Source organism: Ranitomeya variabilis, chromosome 1 (assembly GCF_051348905.1).
Source record: "Ranitomeya variabilis isolate aRanVar5 chromosome 1, aRanVar5.hap1, whole genome shotgun sequence".
Taxonomy (NCBI): Eukaryota; Metazoa; Chordata; class Amphibia; order Anura; family Dendrobatidae; genus Ranitomeya; species Ranitomeya variabilis.
In genome coordinates, this window is record NC_135232.1 from 140,142,824 (window position 1) to 140,169,201 (window position 26,378).

At 43.2% G+C, this 26,378-nt stretch overlaps 1 protein-coding gene across 6 annotated transcripts in view; it reads right to left on the bottom strand.

Moving 5' to 3' along the window:
• MCTP1 (multiple C2 and transmembrane domain containing 1) overlaps positions 1-26,378 on the bottom strand; it is a 1,325,457-nt gene that overhangs the window by 431,648 nt on the left and 867,431 nt on the right. For all 6 annotated transcript variants that reach the window (XM_077289252.1, XM_077289242.1, XM_077289260.1 and 3 more), the window contains 3 exons: positions 15,471-15,573; positions 14,991-15,092; positions 14,536-14,610 (listed from right to left, as the gene is read on the bottom strand). In XM_077289252.1, the coding sequence (XP_077145367.1) occupies positions 14,536-14,610; positions 14,991-15,092; positions 15,471-15,573 (280 nt within the window). The remainder of the gene's footprint in view (positions 1-14,535; positions 14,611-14,990; positions 15,093-15,470; positions 15,574-26,378) is intronic.

The window sequence follows — 26,378 nt, forward strand, 5'->3', positions numbered from 1 at the left end:
GATGATGACCTCGGGTCACCATGGCAATGATCGGACCCCAACAATGACATTGCTGGTCGTTAATCGGAGGGGAGAGGAAGCCCCCTCTCTACCTGCCTTCAACACCATGTTCCAAATTATTATGCAAATTATATTTTTCTCGGATTTTCCTAAATGGTCGGTGCAAATGACAGTCAGTCTAATAAAAGTCATCACCCTTTAGAGTATATATCGAATTTTATTGAAGCAACCTCCCAATGATAACAGTATAATCTCCAAAATGAGTAAAAACTCAAAATGCATTGTTTCAAATTGTTAGGCACAGTAGAATTTCTCAACATTGATATGTTTTAAAGAACTGAAAATGCTCATTTGTGGAATTTGCAGCATTAGGAGGTCACATTCACTGAACAAAAAAGCTATTTAACTACAAAACATCCTGGCATGTGCCCTAATGTGGCTGTCCCAACTGTCTCCCCCAGTGGCTGCATTCTGCCGCCCCCCCCAGACTGGGAGTCGCCAGTTCTCTGATCTGACAGCCAGCACAGAGAAACTACAGCACTCCGGCTCCCAGAGTTCAATAGTACTCGCATCTAAGAGACGCGAGTACAATTGAAGCTCTGACGGCCGGGTCAGAGCAACGCCAGCAGTGCGATCATGTGATCACGCTGCTGATGTCATGTGCCGCTGCTGCACAGGCACAGATTGGTGGTAAGTGCTCCACGCTCCAGTGTAGCTGAAGGCATCAAAGTTATGGGGGGTATTTACTACTTGGAGGGGTATTTCGTTCCCTGGGGGGGGTGTTGTGAATTAGACTTTTTGGCTCCCTCTTGTGGTTACTAGTGATATGACTCTGGGATTGTCTTTCCTCAGTTTGGCACCCACCTGGGTCGTTAGTCCAGGGGTGTTGCTATATAAACTTCCTGGTTTCTCAGTCCAGTGCCTGGCATCGTTGTAATCAGTTCCTTTCTGTTTGCTCCTGTCTGCTGGTCTTGGATCTTGCAAAATTAAGCTAAGTCCTGCTTCCTTGTTTTTTGGTTATTTACTTTGCTCTTATTTTTTGTCCAGCTTGTACTAATGTGATTCCTGATTTTGCTGGAAGCTCTAGGGGGCTGGTGTTCTCCCCCCCGGGCCGTTAGACGGTTCGGGGGTTCTTGAATATCCAGCGTGGAAATTTTGATAGGGTTTTTGCTGACCATATAAGTCATCTTACTATATTCTGCTATTAGTCAGTGGGCCTCTCTTTGCTAAATATCTAGTTCATTCTTACGTTTGTCTTTTCTCCTTACCTCACCGTTATTATTTGTTGGGGGCTTGTATCCAACTTTTGGGGTCTTTTCTCTGGAGGCAAGAAAGGTCTATCTTTTCCCTTCTAGGGTTAGTTAGTTCTCCGGCTGGCGCGAGACGTCTAGAACCAACGTAGGCACGTTCCCCGGCTGCTGCTATTTGTGGGGCTAGGATTAGATATATGGTCAGCCCAGTTACCACTGCCCTATGAGCTGGTTTTTTGTGTTTGCAGACTTGGTATGTACTTTTGAGACCCTCTGCCATTGCGGTCATAACAGTATGCCAGGCCAAAGTTGAATGTTTAATGCATTGCAGAAGTGGGATTACAAGAAAGGAAAGTCTGAGTTTTTTTTTTTTCTCCTCTCTTTTTTCCTCCCCTTTACCTCTGAGTGGCTTGTGCTTGCTGCAGACATGAATGTCCAGACTTTGATTACAAGTGTGGATCAGCTTGCTGCTCGTGTGCAGGGCATACAAGATTTTGTTACCAGTAGTCCAATGTCTGAACCTAAAATACCTATTCCTGAACTGTTCTCTGGAGACCGATTTAAGTTTAGGAATTTCAGGAATAATTGTAAATTGTTTCTATCTCTGAGACCCCATTCATCTGGAGACTCAGCTCAGCAAGTAAAAATTGTTATCTCTTTCTTACGGGGCGACCCTCAGGATTGGGCCTTCTCGCTAGCGCCAGGAGATCCGGCATTGGCAAATATTGATGCGTTTTTTCTGGCGCTCGGATTGCTTTACGAGGAACCCAATCTTGAAATTCAGGCAGAAAAAGCCTTGCTGGCTATTTCTCAGGGTCAGAATGAAGCTGAAGTGTATTGCCAAAAATTTCGGAAATGGTCCGTGCTTACTCAGTGGAATGAGTGTGCTCTGGCCGCAAATTTCAGAAATGGCCTTTCTGAAGCCATTAAGAATGTGATGGTGGGTTTCTCCATTCCTACAGGTCTGAATGATTCCATGGCGCTGGCTATTCAAATTGACCGGCGTTTGCGGGAGCGCAAAGCCGCGAATCCTCTGGTGGTGTTGTCTGAACAAACACCTGATTTAATGCAATGTGGTAGAATTCAGACTAGAAATGAACGGAAAAATCATAGACGTCAGAATGGGTTGTGTTTTTACTGTGGTGATTCTACACATGTTATATCAGCATGCTCTAAACGCCTAACTAGGGTTGTTAGTCCTGTCGCCATTGGTAATTTGCAACCTAAATTTATTTTGTCTGTGACTTTAATTTGCTCATTGTCCTCCTACCCTGTTATGGCGTTTGTGGATTCAGGTGCTGCCCTGAGTCTTATGGATCTGTCGTTTGCCAAGCGCTGTGGTTTTGTTCTTGAGCCGTTGGTAAATCCTATCCCTCTTAGAGGTATTGATGCTAAGCCATTGGCGGAAAATAAACCGCAGTTTTGGACACAGGTAACCATGTGCATGACTCCTGAACATCGGGAGGTGATTCGTTTTCTTGTTCTGCATAAAATGCATGATTTGGTCGTTTTGGGTCTGCCATGGTTACAGACCCATAATCCAGTCTTGGATTGGAAGGCAATGTCTGTGTCAAGTTGGGGCTGTCAGGGAATTCATGGTGATTCCCCGCCGGTGTCTATTGCTTCCTCTACTCCTTCGGAAGTTCCTGAGTATTTGTCTGATTACCAGGATGTATTCAGCGAGTCCAGGTCCAGTGCTCTTCCTCCTCATAGGGACTGTGACTGCGCTATAGATTTGATTCCAGGTAGTAAATTTCCTAAGGGAAGATTATTTAATCTGAATGTACCTGAGCATACCGCAATGCGTTCGTATATCAAGGAATCTCTGCAGAAGGGGCATATCCATCCATCCTCTTCCCCTCTTGGTGCGGGATTCTTTTTTGTGGCCAAGAAGGACAGATCTTTGAGACCTTGTATTGACTATCGGCTTCTGAATAAAATCACTGTTAAATTTCAGTATCCTTTGCCTCTGTTGTCGGACTTGTTTGCCCGGATTAAAGGTGCCAAGTGGTTCACCAAGATAGATCTTCGTGGTGCGTACAACCTTGTGCGCATTAAGCAAGGAGATGAATGGAAAACTGCATTTAATACGCCCGAAGGTCATTTTGAGTACTTGGTGATGCCTTTCGGGCTCTCTAATGCTCCTTCAGTGTTTCAGTCCTTTATGCATGATATTTTCCGGAAGTATCTGGATAAATTTATGATTGTTTATCTGGATGATATTCTGTTTTTTTCTGATGATTGGGACTCGCATGTAGAGCAGGTCAGGATGGTGTTTCAGGTTTTGCGTGAGAATGCTTTGTTTGTTAAGGGCTCAAAGTGTCTCTTTGGAGTACAGAAGTTTTCGCCTGCTGAGCGGAATTATGATGTTGGCAATCGGGAGTTGTTAGCCATGAAGTGGGCATTTGAGGAGTGGCGTCATTGGTTCGAGGGTGCTAAGCATCGTGTGGTGGTCTTGACTGATCACAAAAATCTGATGTATCTCGAGTCTGCTAAACGCCTGAATCCTAGACAGGCCCGCTGGTCATTGTTTTTCTCCCATTTTGACTTTGTGGTCTCGTATTTACCAGGTTCAAAGAATGTGAAGGCTGATGCTCTTTCAAGGAGCTTTGTGCCTGACTCTCCTGGAGTCGCAGAACCAGTTGGTATTCTCAAAGAGGGAGTTATCCTGTCAGCCATTTCTCCGGATTTGCGACGTGTGTTGCAGAGATTTCAGGCTGGTAGACCTGACTCTTGTCCACCTGACAGACTGTTTGTTCCTGATAAGTGGACCAGCAGAGTCATTTCCGAGGTTCATTCCTCGGTGTTGGCAGGGCATCCGGGAATTTTTGGCACCAGAGATCTGGTGGCTAGGTCCTTTTGGTGGCCTTCCTTGTCACGGGATGTGCGGTCATTTGTGCAGTCCTGTGGGACTTGTGCTCGAGCTAAGCCTTGCTGTTCTCGTGCCAGCGGGTTGCTCTTGCCCTTGCCTGTCCCGAAGAGGCCTTGGACACACATTTCCATGGATTTCATTTCAGATCTTCCGGTGTCTCAGGGCATGTCTGTCATCTGGGTGGTATGTGATCGCTTTTCCAAGATGGTCCATTTGGTATCTTTGCCTAAGCTGCCTTCCTCTTCCGATCTGGTTCCTTTGTTCTTTCAGAATGTGGTTCGTTTACACGGCATTCCTGAGAATATTGTGTCTGACAGAGGATCCCAGTTTGTTTCCAGGTTCTGGCGATCCTTTTGTGCTAAGATGGGCATTGATTTGTCGTTTTCGTCTGCCTTTCATCCTCAGACTAATGGACAAACGGAGCGAACTAATCAGACTCTGGAGGCTTATTTGAGGTGTTTTGTTTCTGCAGATCAGGATGATTGGGTGACCTTCTTGCCGTTGGCTGAGTTTGCCCTTAATAATCGGGCTAGTTCCGCTACTTTGGTTTCGCCTTTTTTTTGCAACTCTGGTTTCCATCCTCGTTTTTCCTCGGGACATGTGGAGCCTTCTGACTGTCCTGGGGTAGATTCCGTGGTGGATAGGTTGCAGCGGATCTGGAATCATGTGGTGGACAACTTGAAGTTGTCACAGGAGAAGGCTCAGCGTTTTGCCAACCGCCGCCGCGGTGTGGGTCCCCGACTTCGTGTTGGGGATTTGGTATGGCTGTCTTCTCGATTTGTTCCTATGAAGGTCTCCTCTCCTAAATTTAAGCCTCGCTTCATCGGTCCTTACAAGATATTGGAAATCCTTAATCCTGTGTCCTTTCGCTTGGATCTTCCGGTGTCGTTTGCCATTCACAACGTGTTCCATAGGTCTTTGTTGCGGCGGTACGTTGTACCTGTGGTTCCTTCTGTTGAGCCTCCTGCTCCGGTGTTGGTTGAGGGCGAGTTGGAGTACGTGGTGGAGAAGATCTTGGATTCTCGTCTCTCCAGGCGGAGGCTTCAGTATCTGGTCAAGTGGAAGGGCTATGGTCAGGAGGATAATTCCTGGGTGGTTGCCTCTGATGTGCATGCGGCCGATTTAGTTTGTGCCTTTCACGCTGCTCATCCTGATCGCCCTGGTGGTCTTGGTGAGGGTTCGGTGACCCCTCCTTAAAGGGGGGGTACTGTTGTGAATTAGACTTTTTGGCTCCCTCTTGTGGTCACTAGTGATATGACTCTGGGATTGTCTTTCCTCAGTTTGGCACCCACCTGGGTCGTTAGTCCAGGGGTGTTGCTATATAAACTTCCTGGTTTCTCAGTCCAGTGCCTGGCATCGTTGTAATCAGTTCCTTTCTGTTTGCTCCTGTCTGCTGGTCTTGGATCTTGCAAAATTAAGCTAAGTCCTGCTTCCTTGTTTTTTGGTTATTTACTTTGCTCTTATTTTTTGTCCAGCTTGTACTAATGTGATTCCTGATTTTGCTGGAAGCTCTAGGGGGCTGGTGTTCTCCCCCCGGGCCGTTAGACAGTTCGGGGGTTCTTGAATATCCAGCGTGGAAATTTTGATAGGGTTTTTGCTGACCATATAAGTCATCTTACTATATTCTGCTATTAGTCAGTGGGCCTCTCTTTGCTAAATATCTAGTTCATTCTTACGTTTGTCTTTTCTCCTTACCTCACCGTTATTATTTGTTGGGGGCTTGTATCCAACTTTTGGGGTCTTTTCTCTGGAGGCAAGAAAGGTCTATCTTTTCCCTTCTAGGGTTAGTTAGTTCTCCGGCTGGCGCGAGACGTCTAGAACCAACGTAGGCACGTTCCCCGGCTGCTGCTATTTGTGGGGCTAGGATTAGATATATGGTCAGCCCAGTTACCACTGCCCTATGAGCTGGTTTTTTGTGTTTGCAGACTTGGTATGTACTTTTGAGACCCTCTGCCATTGGGGTCATAACAGGGGTGCATTTACTGGGTGCGGGTGGTGTTTATTGGTGGGTGGTGCATTTACCGTGTGTGTCTGGTTGTATTTAGTGTGTGGGGGCATTTACTGTGTGTGTGGGGGGTATTTACTGAGTCTGTGAGAGGGACATTTACTGTGTGTGAGGAGGATATTTACAGTGTGGGGGTATTTACTGTATGTGTGTGGGAGGCATTTAGTTTTACTATGTGTGACAGGGGTATTTATTGTGTGTGTGGGGAGGTATTTACTCTGTGTGGAGGGAGGTATTTACTGTGTGTGGAGGAGGGTATTTACTGTGTGTGTGAGGGGGGTATTTACTGTGTGTGGGAGGATATTTACTCTGTGTGTGGGGGGTGTTTACTGTGTTTGGGGGGTATTTACTGTGTGTTGGGTGTGGGGGATATTTACTGTGTGTGGGGTGTATTTACCGTGTGGGGGAGATTTACTGTAATGGGGCAGAAGGATATTTACTGTGATGGAGGTATTTAGTGTGACGGGGCTGGGTGAGATTTTGTGTAACAGGGGATCATTTGAGGACACAAATTTGGGGAGCAAGGAAGGGACAGATGCAAACACAATATGGGGATCGGGAAAAAATTGAAGACAGAATATAAGGAGGCAGGTATGAGCTGGGGGCATGTATGGGGGTTGGGTGCAGACACAGTATAGTGAGTGGTGGTATGGGTGCAGACACAGTATGAGAAGCGAGGGAAAAATGTAGGAGGACACAGTATGGGGAGTGAGGGTGATGAGATGGGTGCAGTCACAGTATGGGAAGTCATAGGGATGTGTGAGTAGGCAGTATGCAAAGTGAGAATGTAAATGTATGAGAAGGGAGGAGGAAATGTGCAAGGAGACAGTATGGTGGGAAAAAAGTGTGAGTGGACACAGAATAGAGACTGAGTAGTGTGGGTGGTGTAGCATGGGGGAACAGTGTAAGGGCACAGCCAGGAAGCAACAGTATACCAAGGAGGGGAAGTGTGATAATGGGGCACAATTTAGAGACTGGAGTCTATAGGGGGGCCTCAATGTGAGAGAACGTGTGGAGAGGTGGCCCAGTATGGAAAGGAGAGGACAGTGTGGAGGGCATGTACCATAAGAGGGACAGTGTGGGGTAATATTTTGTGCAGGGAATATAGTGAGGGGTTAATTATTTATTCAGAGGCTCAGTGTAGGAAAAATATTTTAATTTGGGAGCATTATAATGACACTACTATCTTTAAGCGCGTCATGTGGGGATGTGCTGCAAGAGACCAGAGAAGATGGAAGTCTGCAGAGACGGATGTGGATGAGAAAACTCATGAAGTCTGGACAAGATGAAGAAGAAAAGAAAGAGAACGACACCAGAGATAACGTCATCTATCAGGTACCTTTATATAAATGTTTTTTGTGATACTGACTAATTCTCATATTTTTATTTATATTAGGAATATTAGAAAGGTTGTCCAAGTTTGTGAGGAGTCTGCAGTCATTCTATGTGACCGAAGACTTCTGAATTCTCACAGTGCGCACTGCACGCTGTCAGGATTCTCTGGTGCTGTTGATTTGCATACATGTGGTCACGTGCTGAAAATCAATGAAAATGAATTGAGCGAGACGGGCACGTCTAGTCGGAATGTGTCTAGTCGGAAGTATCCAAATCACATACTTGTGCAAGGGAAAATCCTAAAAGAGAGCAGTGCATACACTGTGAGAATTCAGAAGCCTGCAGCCACCTATTGTGACTGCAGACTTTCACCTCAAACCTGGACACACCCTTTAATTATAAAATGAAGCCCTGCAGTCAATCCTAACAGTGTGTAATATCCTCACTGTCAGGATTTAGCTCTGCTTGCTGGTTCCAGCAATCATCACATGGCCGCTTCACTCACATGCAATTTTTATACTGAAAGATCCTCTTCTGCTTCTCTCAGGTTTCAACTGAACATTGAATTAGGGTGAGCAGCTCATCGCCACATGACTAAGGCCGATGTCACACTTGGAACTGCAATGTGAGAAACTCGCTCGAGTCTCTCACCTCAATACCTGGCACTGCTGCTGGCGGTTCGGACCGGAGCGCTCAGCTGCATAGAAATACATGCAGCCACACACTCCAGTCCCGAGTGCCGGCGAGAGTATTGAGGCGAGAGACTCGTGCGAGTTTCTCGCATTGCAGTTGCAAGTGTGACCCCGGCCTACAGTAAGTGTGCAAATCACATACAGTATGTGCCTGGGAGAGGGGGATGCCAAACTGAATTCTTGCCCTGGGTGCCAGAAAATCTACCGTAAATACACCTCTGATAGACCCTACATTTCAGATGTGAATTCAAGATTTTCAAACTGACAATGTTCATATAGTTATGCTTTGAAGTATGATCCCAACTTGAATTTTGGTACAGATGTGACAAGGAGCATAGGAGGCACATGTGAATTTTTTGAAAATTTATAATAATAAATAATAATTTTATTTATATAGCGCCAACATATTCCGCACTGCTTTACAATTATAGAGGGGATTTGTACAATAGACATTACAGCATAACAATAATCAGAGTTCAAAACAGATACCAAGAGGTGTGAGGGCCCTTCTCGCAAGCTTTCAAACTATGAGGAAAAAGGGGAGACACGAGAGGTGGATGGTAACAATTGTTTTCGTTGTTTGGACCAGCCATAGTGTAAGGATCGGGTGTTCATGTAAAGCTGCATGAACCAGTTAACAGTCTAAATATGTAACAGTACAGACGGCTATTAAATACATAAAGCGTATGAGAAAATGATGCGAGGAACCTGATTATGGTTTAAGTTTTTTGAATGTGCCACCCAGGGATAGTTTAGGTTAATGCATTGAGGCGGTAGGCCAGTCTGAACAAATGCGTTTTTAGGGCACGCTTAAAACTGTGGGGATTGGGGACTAATCGTATTAACCTGGGTAGTGCATTCCAAAGAAATGGTGCTGCACGTGAAAAGTCTTGCAGACGTGAGTGGGAGGTTCTGATTATTGAGGATGCTAATCTCAGGTCATTAGCAGAACGGAGAGCACAGGTAGGGTGGTAGAATGAGACCAGGGAGGAGATGTAGGGTGGTGCTGAGCCATGGAGTGCTTTGTGGATGAGGGTAATAGTTTTGTACTGGATTCTGGAGTGGATGGGTAACCAGTGTAATGACTGGCATCGGTATAATGATTGGCGAGGAATATGATCCTGGCTGCAGGATTCAGGACAGATTGGAGACGGGAGAGTTTGGTAAAAGGGAGGCCGATTAGTAGAGAATTACAATAGTCCAGAAGAGAATGAATAAGTGAAACAGTAACAGTTTTTGCAGAGTCGAAAGTAAGAAAAGGCCGAATTCTAGAAATGTTTTTGAGATGCAGATCAGAAGAGCGAGCCAGTGATCGGATGTGGGGGGTGAAGGAAAGCTCGGAATCAAGTATGACCCCAAGGCAGCGGGCATGTTGCTTGGGAGTAATAGTGGAACCACACACGGAGATGGCAATGTCAGGCAAAGGTAGGTTAGTAGAGGGAGAGAACACGAGGAGTTCAGTTTTTGACAGGTTCAGTTTCAGATAGAGGGAGGACATTTTATATCATATGGATTTTTTTGAAAATGCTTTTCAAAATTTTGCATTTGCGTCTGCATGGGTAAAATATTAACAAAGATACTCTTGTGGCATATTGGGTAGAAGTCTGTCAGTTCTGAGTGGAACGGTGTTATTTCCCGTTTCTCTATCTTGGTTCTGGCCTGAGTTATGAGGAGAAATGCAAAGGCATGCAACATAGAAATTTGTGTGGTTTTTTTTCGTTTTTTTTAATGTAAATTAATTTTAAGAAAACGAAAGTATATAGAAATGTTTTTTCTTTTCATTTTGCATTCTCTAACACACTTTTACCAAAGAACAAAACCTCAAAAGAATTAAAAACATAGAGGAATATTGCATTGGTTCACTTGAAATGGTATAGTGGGCTTTGCTCAGTAACGGGATGGTGGTAACATTTAGACATACCGTATTTTCCGGCGTATAAGACGACTGGGCGTATAAGACGACCCCCCAACTTTACCAGTTAAAATATAAAATCTTCTTAAAAGTCGGGGGTCTTCTTATACACCCTATGTCGTCTTATAGGGCCGGTGAATATGTGCCTTTTGGGGGGGGGGGGGGAGTGATCCTGATGACGAGGGGGCGTCTCACAGGAAAGTGAGTATCCCCCATTACCTTATCGTAGCGGTGCAGCGTGGGGGTCTCAGTGCTGGGAGTGGCGGCGGCGGCTGCTGTGCTCTGGTGCGGCGGCTGCTGTGCTCTGGTGCGGCGGCTCCTCTTCTGTGTGGGGCCTCTGTGCTGTGCGGTGGCGGTGGCGGTGGCATATCTTTATCCAGTTGGGGCTCCTCCGGCATCTCCTTAGCCCTGGAGGCCCCGCCGCAACTCCATGAGTGCAATGCAGCGGCCATTTTCCCGGAGGCAGCTCAATAGGTGCGATGCGGTGGCCTCCGGGAAAATGGCCGCTGCTCAGATTCAGATCTCGTCCCGAAATCTCGGGACACGAGATCTGAATCTGAGCAGCGGCCATTTTCCCGGAGGCCACCACATTGCACCGATGGAGTTGCGGCGGGGCCTCCAGGGCTAAGGAGATGCCGGAGGAGCCCCAACTGGATAAAGATACGCCTCTGCCGCCGCCACCTCACAGCACAGAGGCCCCACACAGAAGAGGAGCCGCCGCACCAGAACACAGCAGCCGCCGCCGCTCCCAGCACTGACACCCCCACGCTGCACCGCTAGGATAAGGTAATGGGGGATACTCACTTTCCTGTGAGACGCCCCCTCGTCATCAGGATCACTCCCCCTCCCCACCCACCATATACACCGGCGTACAAGTCGATTCCCGGCGTATAAGACGACCCCCGACTTTTAAGAAGATTTTCGGGGGTTAAAAAGTCGTCTTATACGCCGGAAAATACGGTATGTTATACGGTGCTGTTTAGTTTGCCATTGTATAGTGGTATTATTGGCAATTATTTTTGTCTTAGCATAGTGGACTTTGTTCAGTAATAGTATAGATATACCGTATTTTTCGCTTTATAAGAAGCACCTGATTATAAGACACACCCCCAAATTTGGTGAAGAAAAAGAGAAAAAAATAATTTTATGTTAAATGGGGGTCTGTCTTATAATGCCAGTGTCCGTCTTACAAATCATATATATGTCCCTCATCCTGGTATGTATATCACCCCCATCCTGGCACATGGCCCCCCCTGTGCTGGCACATTGCCCCCCTGTGCTGCTGGCACACTGCCCCCATCTCATCCTGGATATGGCCCCCCTGTCACTATAAGCCCCCTGCTGGCACGCACATGGCCCCCAGTTACTACATGCCTCCCTGCTGGCACACACATGGTCCCCCAGTCACTACATGCCCCCTTGCAGGCACACACATGGCCCCCTGTCACTACATGCCCCCCTGCAGGCACACACATGGCCCCCCAGTCACTACATGCCCCCCTGCTGGCACGCACATGGCTCCCCAGTCACTACATGTCCCCGTGCAGGCACACACATGGCCCCCCAGTCTCTACATGCCCCCTGCAGGCACACACATGGCCCCGCCAGTCACTACATGCCCCTCTGCAGGCACACACATAGCCCCCCCAGTAACTACACGCCACCCTGCTGGCACACACATGATAAAATAACAAACACTTAACTCACCTTCTGATGATGGCTCCATTCTCCCAGCTTCTCGGTTACACTTCCTGTTTCCTAGGCATCAGATCATGTGACCTGGGCACACAGTGATGACATCACTGTGCTGTGCCGATCACATGATCGGATGTCGGCACAGCCACTGGAAGCGCAACCGAGGAGCTGGGAGCACGGAGCCATCAGGGGAAGGTGAGTTAAGTGTTTGTTATTTTATCATGTGCCTGCCAGCAGGGGGCATCTAGTGACTGGGGGGGCTATGTGTGTGCCTGCAGGGGAACATATTCATGATGGGAGGAGGGGGAGTGCAGGCACATGTAATATGCACTGCTCCCCTGTCAAGCAACTCGGCACAACTTCAGCATCGAAGTGATGGACAGCGGGTGCAGTGAATATTACATGAGGCTAATGAGCGGGAGCACAGGACCTCCTGCTGTCTCTTATTGCTGCATTTTCTGTGAGATTTATATAATATATTTATTGTATTATTATTTTATATGGAAGGCAAGCATATGTCTTCATAGACTCTAAGAAGGCCATTTGCGCTCACACATATAAGTGGTAGTGGTATTACATTTTATTTCAAATACTTACCGTAAACAGTTTGATGATGATTAGCCATGAAATTGTATTACCGTATGTAAATGGCAATTGGCTGATAATACAGATAGACGCTCTTAGATGACGGTTAAAAGTTTGAAATGGCGTGCACTTGGCTGCCATGTTTGTACAATACTGCAGCCCAGCCTGAGGCTTAGCTTCACAGAAGAAATCTTACAATTAACTGCAAAATTGCAATATTACAATGTATTGTACAAGCTACCGCAGGTTCAAGTTGCCTAAGGAGACTCATATAAAAATGTAAAGAAACAATGAAAAATATAACAAAAATATACCTAAAAGTTCAAGACACCCTCCTTTTTTGGAACATTAATAAAATCTAAAAAATAGTTCTTGGAAAGTGAGAAGGCAGAAAGCAGAATTTTCTGTCCAAGGGCCTACATAAACCTGAAGCAGGTCCTGAGTGTTGCAACCTATATGATCAGGACATAGAAAACATGTGAACATATACATGATTAAATAGTTTATAACAATGGTTCCTGGAGAAGGATGCAGGAGTGTGGGAGAAAACCGGAGAAGCCGGAGGAAATCCACACAAACACGAGGAGAACATACAATCTCCTTGCAGATATGGTCCTTGGCATGTGGAAAACAGTTTAAGATTATTTATTGGGGCTTCTAACAAGTTTAGGATTTCCTGCTCTTAATTATGAGAGAATATCCAACTGACAGTCAAAACAGGAAAAAAATCTCTGTCTCTGTTCAGAATTATTCTATTTTCATTTTACAAACTAGCTGAATATCATCCATGATTATTCCACACTAACAACTCATTTATTCCAGATCTTTAATTTAATATTCAATCTTTGACCGACTCTTTGCTACTTTCCATGCCCTTGTCTTCCAATGTTATCACCGAAATGTAAATGAAGTACTATATAATAAAAATATTAAGTGTAATTAACACAAAGTACATCATTATCTACAATAGAGCGCAGAATTATGGAGCTAAATAGCAATCTGGGTCAAATAAAGGATGACTAACTTCTGCTTTCGCCAGCTACGTTTCACTGTTCTATGTGAAGATGAGATAAACAGTAATATCATCAATATGATAGATGAGGCAGAATTACTGGCTTGTACTTCACACCCGGCATTCTGTCACTGACAGGATGCAACTTCTAAAAGAATTAAGAGCAAATATCTGAATATGTCCGCGTCTGCCTTTATGCAATTTACTTTTCTCCATGAGATCATCCTGGCTATTCTAAACCTGGCCTTCCCATGAGAATATTTGTCCTTATGACAACCTCCCAACCCCCAAGCATCAGATGGTTCCATACAATTCCGTTATTTACGCAGTCTGAGACAAGAATAATTTAAGTTATGATTGAGGTACATTGTCAGGATGGTGTCGAGGAGCCCCGTTCCCCTATGAATAGCTCCATCTCACTCTTATTGTTATTATTTTTTACACGACATATGCAAAGAACAGCCCTATTAAAGGAATCAGAGCTCAGCAAGGTCCCTGCTAGAAATACATTCTGCTCCCAGACCTTCCCTATGTGAAAACGTTGTGAAAAGTCAGATATGTCTTCTTCAATAAAAAAAATATACATAATTGTATTAGAGAATATATTTATATAGAATCATAACATATAATGAAACAAAGCTGATTTTGTCATTTGGCACAGCTCTATGAGGTTTTTCTGTTTTTACATGGGAGCCGCACTGTTCGGATTCCCACTGCCAAGAGGTAATGAACTTTTATTCCTCCTGGCAGAGTATAGGTTTCAGTCATGGGATGCCACCGGCGTGGCTACAGTCATCGCTCTGTGTATAGAGAACCGCGGCGGTCAGTCAGTGCCCCAGCCGGTTACAGCCGGGGCTCTCAATACATGGAGCGGTGACTAAACGCACGCCGGTGCCACCCCTATGACTGAAACCCGAAGAATAAAGTTAATTTCCTCCTGACATCGAGGGTCTAAGTGCAGGTGAAAGCAGGTTCAGAACACTATTAACCTGCAGATTAACCCCATATATGCAGGTTAATAGAGATTTTTCACTTGATAGGTTCCCTTTAAGAAGATGCTGGCTCACAGCGGTTTAATAATAAGTCCAGCTCTGATGGAAAGATGCTTCCATGACTTTCATACCAGCACGATCTTTTCGTAGAATATCGAGTTGTCAATTGGCTGCGCCTTATTTACCTGTTTGGAAAGTCTTTGTTCCTCCTCAACATATTTCTGTTCTTTTGGCATAAGTGTAGCCAGACTGGCTTTTACCTGCAGATAATAATGACACGTATTGGAGATGAGACGACTCACACAAAATGATCGGTTTTCTAGCCTAATTGTAATCTGTGACCGACACATGCACCCTGATTGAAAATTCACAAAAGCAAACCGTATAAAGGACATAAATGTATAATACCAAGGGAGGGTAACTCGCCTGCATACTTAACAGGAGCAATGTCATTGCTAGCAACAACAGCTGAATTGAAATTTGTGGGGAGGGTGCGCCATGCTGTGGCTGTGTCGCTCCTTGTCTTCACTTGCGGGGAGGTTGAAATAAAACGTCTAACATTCATATACTTTTATATATGGGGAAACAAAAGGAACTGAGCTTTTTTAGAAGCGAGAAGAAAGGCAAAGTTAAGACTTACAGCATTAAAAATCACATCTATTTCAAGATGGATGACCCCCTTTGTTGGCCCTGTCAGCTGCTTGTTTTTCAAGACGTAGGCTTTCTGTTCACCATTTTGAATCTGTGGAAAGAAAGACATGACAGCCGTCTGTCTCATGGTCTCCACTGAATACACTCCCCCGGCCACCTTTGACCCCCAGCTGCTGAAACTGACAAGGAGTCCAAAACAACTGTGGCAATTCTGACAAGTACCTGTTCATTACCAGCACCGAGCCTGTCAGGAGAAATTAACTACCGTGGGATTCAACATGGTCGCGGAACGAGGGTGTTAAATTCTATTTATTATTTATTTTTTTTCTTTTTGTCTGCGTTTGTTCAGACTGGTGTGAGATTTTTAATATCTCAGTTGAGAACTGACTGACATTCTACAGAAATTTTCATTTTTTTCCTTATGGATTGAGAGAAACATTGAGATGTATGGCAGGTGAATGAGACTTACAGACAGCAAGGGGATAGCAACTTTGCCCAGAAAGTCAGCACTTCGGTCTCGATCTTCATCATACACTGTCACTTCAAGGACGGAGTGGATATCATTGACATTGCTTTATGGGAAAAGGATATAGAGAAGGAAATAACAGATTATTTAGGAGAAGAATACGTTTCCCATTTACAGCATAATTGCCACATGACGTCACACGAATCTAACGATTTCAATGTCTTGTATTAAAAAAATAGATAAACTCAGCTGAATAAATTAGAAAAGACTTCCTATATATAGGGCCCCCAATGTAAACTGATCAAGTCTTTCTTCTTATTGTCCCAGCATGACAACTAGCCACACTCATGGTGCCTACTATATTAAAATACTGTGTGTTGCTCAATTTACATAGAGGGTGCTCGTCCCTACATTACCCTGCATGGAGTTTAGGAGGGCACTCAGCAAATGTTTAAAAGGATTTGCATTGCAACGAGTGACATTTAAAGCTGACATTGCATGTCAATTTCTGTGCAGATTTTGCACAGATTTTTTTAAGCAGTAAATGAATCACCTTTAGTAAAAACTCATCTACTTTGCTGGGGCTGAAAATCTGCAGCATATAAGCCCAGAAGGAACATACCCTAAATGAGTTGGCAATGCAAACTGAGTAAACGTTCTATTATACAAGTGTTTCTCACTAAGTTAGAATATCATCAAAAAGTTAATTTATTTCAGTTCTCAGAAACTCATACTGTATATTATATAGAGTTATTACAAACAGAGTGATCTATTTCAAGTGTTTATTTCTGTTTATCTTGATGGTTATGGCTTACAGCCAATGAAAACCCAAAAGTCATTATTTCAGTAAATTAGAATACTTTATCACACCAGCTTGAAAAATAATTTGAAAATCAGAAATGTTGGCCTACTGAAATGTATGTTCAGTAAATGCACTCAATACTTGGTCAGGGCTCCTTTTATATCAATTACTGCATCAATTCGGCATGGCATGGGGGCGGGCGACCAGTCTGTGGCAGTGCTGTGGCACTTCACACTCGACCTCAAGCAGCTTGGATTGTGGCCTCTCCACTTTTCCTCCAGGCTCTGGGACTTGGATTTCCAAATGAAATGCAAAATTTACTTTAATCTGAAAACAACACTTTGGACCACTGAGCAACAATCCAGTTCCTTTTCTCCTTGACCCAGGTAAGACACTTCTGCTGTTGTCTATTGGTCATGAGTGGCTTGACACAAGGAATGTGACACTTGTAGCCTATATCCTGGATACGTCTGTGTGTGGTGGCTCTTGAAGCAATGACTCCAGCAGTAGTCCACTTCTTGTGATTCTCCCCCAAATTTTTGAATGGCCTTTTCTTAGCAATCTTTTCAAGGCTGCAGTTTTTCTACCACACTTTTTCCTTCCACTCTACTTTCCAGTAATATGCTTGGATACAGCACTCTGTGAACAGCCGGCTTCTTTAGCAATGACCTTTTGTGGCTTACCCTCCTTGTGGGATGTGTCAATGACTGCATTCTGGACATCTGTCAAGTCAGCAATCTTCCCCATGATTGTGGAGCCTACTGAAACAGACTAAGGGATCTTTTCAAATGATTATGAAGCCTTTGCAGGTGCTTTTTTGTTAATTATTCTAATTTATTGAGATAATTACTTTTGGGTTTTCAACGGCTGTAAGCCATAATCATCAACATTAACAGAAATAAACACTTGAAATAGATCACTCTGTTTATAATGACTCTATGTAATATATGAGTTTCACTTTTTGTATTGAAGAACTGAAATTAACTTTTTGATGATATTCTAATTTGGTCAGATGCACTTGTACTTAATTATAATATGGGCTTTTAGGTCCCAATTTTAGCATCAATCTACTCCAATCCCAGGTTCATTCCTATACAAGAAGGGAACTTTCTCATCCCCTCAGTAATTGCATGTGACTATTCAAACGGTCTCTTTAGAGAGGAAGAGGACTTAAACTCTAGTGTCACTGATTAGACTTAGCAATACTAGAAGTCAATATCGTCCCTTTAACAAGCCTTGCTATATAATGTAGGATAAAAGCCAAACCAGAATTTCAATTTCCAGTCATGTGTTTTTCTGGGGGCTTGCCCCTCCTCAGTGAAAAGCATGAGTTCTGATTTAGGTGTATGAAAGGGCTCTAAATGAGGTCTAATTGGTAGTGTTTCTCCCCCCGATGTTGTGGAGTGGTTTTCAGAATTTGAAACCATCTTTAGGATGGAGGAAATTGAAGCAGACCTTTCACAGACAAGGGTCTCCTTCTTAGGTACCTGGACTGAATGGATTCTATTTAAAGATTCTGCTCGTTTCCCTGACCTGTTTACCTGAATACACCTGTCTATTCTACAGTCGATTACTAAGCTACTCTTCCTTTCTTTTCATGTTCTCATTTTAAATATCTTTTCTTGAGCCCCACCTAATTGGGCTCCCCCCTCTATTTTTTCTTCTTTCTATCTCCCCCCTGGGTGAGCTGTTCACCTTCCAACAGCTCGGTGTGATAGGTCTGTACCATGATTTACCAGTTACTTTTATAATGATACCATCTGCGTGCATGTCTCGCTTTAGGGGACATGGGCGAACTGATTTTAGGTATGCTTTACTTTATTTACGGTAATGAAAGTCCTCGCCTGTTGCGGGGGCAAGGAGTCATTGCTTATATGTTAAAGATACCGTAGTCATTCTTGAGGGTTTACTCCCTCTAATTTTTTTTTTTTCTCTCTTTTTTGTAAGATTTATGCAAGGTTTGTGAATGAGTGTTTTTTTGTGTTACTCTTCTCGAATTGTATATTATAAGAAAAAGTACTTTGATCATTGACGTAGTTTTCAACTACTGTTTTTCTTGTAAAATTCTCTTCTCTTTAATAAAAATATATTTAACCACATAATTGGTAGTGTTTCTACTAGTGGAGAGTGACATGCCTGATATGCCAGTGTAAGGAGACCTTTAGGCCATGCAATTCTCCTCTGGGAAATTAAGTATGCAAATTGTCACTTTAGAAAGGGAGACGACCTGAATTTTAGTGCCATATATTGGAAGTAGTCATCGTAAAAGTCAATATCGACCTTTTGATTCTCGTTTGGCTTTTATCCTAAGGCATGTGGCAAGGATCCTTATAGGGTCGATATTGGCTTTTAGGAATGCTACTTCCTATAGGTAGCACTAGAGTTCACGTCTTCTTCTGTAAAGAGGCAATTAGCACTTGACTAGTAAAGTGTTTGTAGGGGCTCAGATCTTTAGCTATACCAGCAACCTTCACTATCCCTGCATGAGCCATTATGGCCAAGGAGGGTATCTGACTTAGCTAATGAATTAAGTCTGACAGATAGCCTCAACATTAGTCATGTGCAAAAACAGTGAGGGGGAAGGGCTCCCTTTCTGTTTTGGAACAAACCCAAAAATGGAGAGGACACGCTTTAAAATTGAGATATTAACAGAGCTATCTGAAATAAAGTACGGTATATTAGTAAGTCTAATCAATGTACATTTCCAGCACATTTAAACACGTCCTCTGGATGGACAACCCCTGCAAGGCCTTTTTGAAGAAAGATTTATTATTGAGGTCAATAAAAGCTGTATAAATCCATGTCCATTAAACTATCCCAAATCGAAACTACAGGCAACTTCAAAAAAGATATTGGAAAATGTTTAGTATCGAGTTTTGGTCTTTATTGAAGTGCATAATTAGCGACACCTGTTATCAATTTTGGAGGATGTCCTCTTTAAGTTTGCACAAAATGTTGTGATTCCCATATAAACCTAACAAATAAAACTGTCAATATGAATAATCTTTAGAGATTTCATCTGTCACTTTCACTTATTTTGTCTCTAATAGTATTTCATCATATGTTGGATTCTTTTTTTTTTTTTACAAAACACAATGCTGTATGTTGTACAGTTTTTGACTTTGTCAAATACAGCAGGGAAATCAGTAAAATACATCTTTATCATAACCATCCAGTAGACAAACATGGTGAAGTTGTAGAAATGTGTATTACATACAGTGCTCTCACTATTAGTGATGATCGCAAGTGCTCGTTACTTGAGTTTGCCTTGGGTGCTCGGGTATGCACCGAGTATTGCAGGTGCTCGAGTGACATGTTCGAGTCCCTGCGGCCGCATGTTTTGTGGCTGCTAGACAGCCACAAAACACGTGGGGATGCCCTTGTTTGTCTGTGAATCCCCGCATGTTTTGTGTCTAACAGCTGCGGGGATTCGAACATGTCACTCGAGCTCTTGCGATACTCGGTAAATACCTTAGTACCCTAGGCAAACTCAAGTAACGAGCACTTGCGCTCATACATAAATAAAAAAACATTGTTAAGCTATACAGAAGTCTATAAATCTGGCCATACACATTAGACAACTTTTGGATGACGTTTAGCTCATAGTTGTCTCTTCTGATTCCACATTACACAGGAATGTTTGGCTCGGCTAAGCATTCCTGTGTTCTCTATAAGGAAAGATGAGAACATCCCTGCCCAAATTATCTCGTAATAGGTTATCTGCCTGCAAATGGAATTCAATTCGATCGATCCTTTTCTTCCTCAATTCTGACTAGGGAGAGTATGGAAGCCCCTACACACATTAAATGGCACTCTGATCTCGCCAAAATTGGCAAATCAGACCAATTTTATCTATGTAACATCACAAAGGTAAAAAAAGACAGAAAACAGAACACAATACATATAGGGATAAGGTACACACTGGTCAAGATATATAATAAACACTTGTGTTCCCAATGGTCCACCTCCGGCACTAAGGCCTAGATACAATTGCAATCTATGGACAATTTAAAGTTACTCTACTGGTTGTTTGAGGATATTGTTAGACCATCCATCAGAAGAATGCAACTCAGCCGACTTTGTAAAATTACAATGGCCTTAAACTTACCAGTAAATACCAGAAATAAATGTAATGGAGGATCTATCTATATAATCATCTAAGGGGTACTTCCGTCTGTCTGTCTGTAACGGAAATCCCGCATCGCTGATGAATCATCGACGGGCACAGTCCGGCCGCGAATTCGCCCCTCCCTACTTCCATCCAGTCAGTGCCCTCTCCATACTCCCCTCCAGTCAGCTCTCACACAGGGTTAATGGCAGCGTTAACAGACCGCGTTATGCACCGGCGTAACGCCCTTCCTTTAACGCTGCTATTAACCCTGTGTGACCAACTTTTTACTATTGATGCTGCCTCTGCAGCATCAATAGTAAAAAGATCTAATGTTAAAAATAATTAAAAAAATTAAAAATCATTATTCTCACCTTCCGACGTCCACTGATGCGCGTGATGCTGCCGCCAGCTTCCGCTCCCAGAGATGCATTGCGAAATTACCCAAATGACCACTAAGTCATCTGGGTAATTTCGCAATGCATCTCTGGGAACGGAAGCTGGCGGCAGCATCGCACGCATCGGCACAGCTTCGCTGGACGCCGAACGGAGAGTATATAACTATTTTTTATTTTAATGGGTTTTTTTTAACAGGGATATGGTGCCCACACTGCTATATACTATGTGGGCTGTGTTATATACTGCATGGGCTGTTTTATATACTATGTGGCCTGTGTTATATACTGTGTGGGCTGTGCTATATATTACGTGGGCTGTGCTATATATTACATGGGATGTGCTATATATTACGTGGGCTGCTATATACTGCGTGGCTGTGCTATATATTACGTGGCTGTCTGTGTTACGTGGGCTGTGTTATATACTGCGTGGGCTGTGTTATATACTGCGTGAGCTGTGCTATATACTGCGTGGGCTGTGTTATATACCACATGGCTGCTATATACTACGTGACTGCTATATACTACGTTGCTGTCCTATATACTACATTGCTGTGCTATATACTACGTGGCAGTGCTATATACTACGTGGCTGATATATACTACGTGGGCTGTGTTATATACTACATAGCTGTGCTATATACTACGTGGCTGTGCTATATACTACGTGGCTGATATATACTACGTGGGCTGTGTTATATACTATGTAGCTGTGCTATATACTACGTGGCTGTGCTATATACTACATGGCTGTGCTATATACTACGTGGCTGTGCTATATACTACGTGGCTGATATATACTACGTGGGCTGTGTTATATACTATGTAGCTGTGCTATATACTACGTGGCTGTGCTATATACTACGTAGCTGTGCTATATACTATGTAGCTGTGCTATATACTATGTGGCTGTGCTATATACTACATGGCTGATATATACTACATGGGCTGTGTTATATACTACGTAGCTGTGCTATACACTATGTGGCTGTGTTATATACTACGTGGATGCTATATACTACGTGGCTGTGCTATATACTATGTGGCTGTCTGTATTACGTGGGCTGTGCTATATGCTATGTGGCTGCTATATACATACATACATATTCTAGAATACCCGATGCGTTAGAATCGAGCCACCATCCAGTATGTTATAAAAGTCTCTCATCGTTACAGGTCCCACTTCTAGGTCCCCCACTTGTTAGGTGAATATGAGTCACCTCCTCAAACAGTCAGTACTTCAGAATGGAGGTTGTTCTCTCCTCTACAGATTATTGGTGTTGAAATAACAGCCCAGCATTTCACAATACCTGTAATTTATGGGCAGAGAGCTCTTCACAGAAGGCCACCTTTTTAAAAACCACATATAGATAGACAAGCATTTTCCTATGCAGATAGCTTGAATGCTGCATAGTACAGCAGTGCAGGCCCTGGGTTGTGCACCCATGATTCCTAACACAAGTCAATTAAAGGTGTCATCCCATAAACAAAGTACCGTACACGTTAATAAAAAATTATTGGAATAAAAATAAATTCCACATTTGGATGTGTTAATTTTATTTTTTCCCTGTGCTGAGATAATCTTATAACTGTGTCCCTACTATGTACTGTTTTAGAGCTGTGTTTGATTGTGCAGGAAGATGGTTGGTATTTGGCACAGCTCCTGGCCAGAAGATGAATCAAAAGATCCTATACAGACAGATGATGCTTTCTGTAAGGTAAAGCATTTTCAGCTTGTTTTCAAATGATTTAGGCTGGTTTCACACTTGCGTTGGGCAGAGCTGCGGAGGGCTGCGCAGTTCCTCTATTAAGGCCCGCCCACTGTCTCATCTCTTCTATTCAGCTCCACCTACATCGGCATGCGTCCTGCATACCTATCTGTAACATTGGGTATGCAGGCCACGCGAATGTATGTGGATGCCTCCACATGCATCATTTTGACGCTGCGCCGACCGCCACAAAATGTAACATGTTGTTTTCGACGCAGTTCAGCGCAGCGTCAAAATGACGCATGTGGAGGCATCCGCATACATTCGCATGGCCTGTGTACCCAATGTTAAAGATAGGTACGCAGGACGCATGCCGTCGTAGGCAGAGCTGAATGGAAGAGGTGCAGCTGTGGGCGGAGTTTAATGGGGAACTAAGCAGCCCTCCGCAGCTCTGCCCAATGCAGTGTGAAACCAGCCTTACCTCACAGAAAATCAGCTGTGAGCCCCTGCTGTCCTGTCTGTATACTCTTTTGCTTCTTCCCTTGCCCAAGAGCAGTGGTATGATCAGACCATGTCCCTGTATGGTCAGACACAGCTATTACACAGTACACAACAGGGACACATTTATAAGATTATCTCAGTACAAGAACATTTTTGTTAACACATCCAATTGTTGAACTTTTTTTATTCCAAAATCTATTAATTAAAATATTCTTTGTTCATGGGAAAACCACTTTAAATTGCAGATGTGACACTGAGTCATTTCTCACCGACAAGCCGTGAGTCAGGATAGTTGAGAGTCCAAGGTCAAAAGCCAGGAGGGTTTGTCATAAACAGAAGGAAGAGACAAAAGTGTAGTCAGGTAACAGTCTGAGGTCAAAATACCAGGAGGGTAGCGGATCAGAGCAAAGGTGTTAAATAGATGGATGGTCAGAACGAGGTCCAAGGTCAGGCAATGAAAGATATACAAAACAAATGCAATGCACAGAGAGACAAACCACACAAAAGCTCAATGTATGTCCGGCAGAAGTCTGGGACTAATGGTAAAGTTAAGTAGCCTGGCAATCACCTAGGACAATGAACACCCGAAGAAGGCCAGCACCTCCCACTTTGAGCTCAGCACACCCCTGCACCAGACTGGAAACTGAACTGTCCATCAAAGTACTGACAGCTTCAGTATGCCCTTGTACCAGATTGAATAGCTGCATCCCAGACACACTGAGGGGTGGAATCGTGACAGCAGTGTTGTGAAAGAAGTAGACATGCTGTAAAGATGTACCAAACTTAACCAGCGTTGTGGTCTACGCTACTATTGTGCACAACTTTGTACTTACTATGAGGAGCTAGGAGTGTAGTCTCTGGAGCATGATATTTGAGAAAAGTAGAGTGTCATCTATACAGATGATGCTTGCTAAATATGTAGTGAGTGATATGGACTGCAGTGACAGCAATCTTTAGTAAAATATATATTTACATTGGTTACACTGTATCTTGACTTTGCACCAAGACATGGAATAGTGCTGTATATATTGTGACATAAACTAACTTTACTGTACTAGCCATGAAAATATTTCAAATTTCATTTCATTTATATTGTAGGATATTTGATTTTCACACTCTCCGGTGTGAGTAAAATAACAACCACTCTTTTACAGCATGCAATAAGTAAGGCAAACCGTATTAGAAGATTCCAGTTAGTGTCTGTAAATCTGTATGAGTCTTGTGACTCATTTAATCACACAGCTAAATAAGATAGCTGAATGTTCTTCTAGAGTTCTCTTCCGGAGTTAATCTTAAAATCTTCCAACTCTAAAACGAATGCTATACTACATAAACAAATTGAGAAATAAGGTGAAATTTACACACATTTACAAAGCTTTTGAAAGTTAAAGGGAGGTGATATAAAATATAAAGCCCATATGACTTGGTTTAATAAGTTGTTATTGCAAACCATTTTTATCATACAAACTTCTGCAATATAGTGTGTCTGCCTCAATCAGGGAAAGTAAGATTCAAGGATGTTATCTCTTTGCACTTAAATGCCAATTTCCTCATGCATTTCAAGCCTCGCAAGACTACAGAAAAGGTTGCAGTGACATTGTTTCAGTACGTCGAAGAAGTCATCAGAAATTCCATCCAGCAAAGAAAAGGCAAAAAAAAATGAAGGGAAAAAACCCACCACAAAGCCTATAAAACCTCGGAGTAACATGACAAGTAAAATTTCACACTTGGATATAAAGTACTTGAGGTGAAAGCGTAATCGTAACTTTAAATGGAAATTACTCATATATTGAAGTACCATTTGTTACGCTTGCTCTTGATAATGTAGAAACATTATCGTGAACTAAATTTTAATACTGAGACACTCGGTAGTTTCAAATTTGTTTCAAAGATCTCAAAGCCAATGTTATCCAGTATACCATGTGGGGAGCAAGATTGTACTACAGAAAAAAGGTAGAATGGTTTAATAAAGAAGCCGAAAAATTATAATTTTCCTATTCCATTTTGTTCTAATATTATTTGATTACATGCTCTGAGACACATTGATCCCACACCTACCGCAGGGAGGAGGGGTAGGTGGACACTTGAAGCACCATTAATAGAGAGATATTTAATGCAGCACGGGACGGCAGCCATGGGAGAGTCAATTGTCTTCTCTTGTCATAGCCGGCATGAAAGAGTGGGTTGGCCGTACACCTGAGCAAGCCACCTTTAGCCAATGGTGTTGGCTAGCCAGGACCATGAATTCCACAGATTTATAAAGGAGACTTCCATTCAAACATATAGACTTTACTAAAATTTGATAAAAGTTTTATACAAGGGTTATCGGGTACACAGTCTTTAGCATGTTTTCTTCACAGTAAGAAACTTTTTCATTCCTACTGTATCCTTCCTCTGTAGGCTATTCCAGGGGTATGCAGCTTATCTGGTTCATCTGTACCTCGCCACAACCTAGCTCTACGCCACAGTCCTGATAAGCGAAATTCTCTCTACTCGCTCAGCAATTCCACGTCCTATCATTATGGATGCCTTAGATCCACTGCTCAGGACCAACACTAGTCCCACACTCTCAGCCCTCTTTAGGTCCATTACCTTCAGCACTATCAAGCCCTTGGGTTTCTAGTGACTTTGTGTCTTATCCGATAATGCCATCTGGAACATCTCTCAGTCTCATCCGTAGCTCGCTTTAGAATCTTGCTATTCTTTGCTCCAACCTCTTCTAACTGTGGATCACCCCTTGGTAGCACTGCACACTTGTTACTTTTCAAACGCTATCTGCTATCTTAATGACTATCAGATAGTAATCTGCATTCCCTGGCACTATCCCCTCCCACTGTGGGCTAGTCCCAACTCTTAACTCTCAGTTACCCAGCTGTCTGTTCCTGGGAAAAACTTCCCTACAAAACAATATATCTTAGCCTAATGTCACTACCTATGTCTTATACTCTTACACTGTAGACTACCAGCACTATGCATTAACTTATCACAGTATATACAGTGGGGGAAATATGTATTTGATCCCTTGCTGATTTTGTAAGTTTGCCCACTGACAAAGACATGAACAGTCTATAATTTTAAGGGTATGTTAATTTTAACATTAAGAGATAGTATATCCATAATAAAACCCAGAAAATCACATTGCATAAATTAAGTAAATTTATTAGCATTTTGCAGCGAGAAATAAGTATTTGATCCCTCTGGCAAACAAGACTTAATACTTGGTGACAAACCCCTTGTTGGCAAACACAGCAGTTAGACTTTTTTGTAGTTGATGATGAGGTTTGCGCACATGTCATTAGGAATTTTGGTCCACTCCTCTTTGCAGATCAACTCTAAATCATTAAGATTTTGAGGCTGTTGCTTGGCTACTCGGATCTTCAACTCCCTCCATAA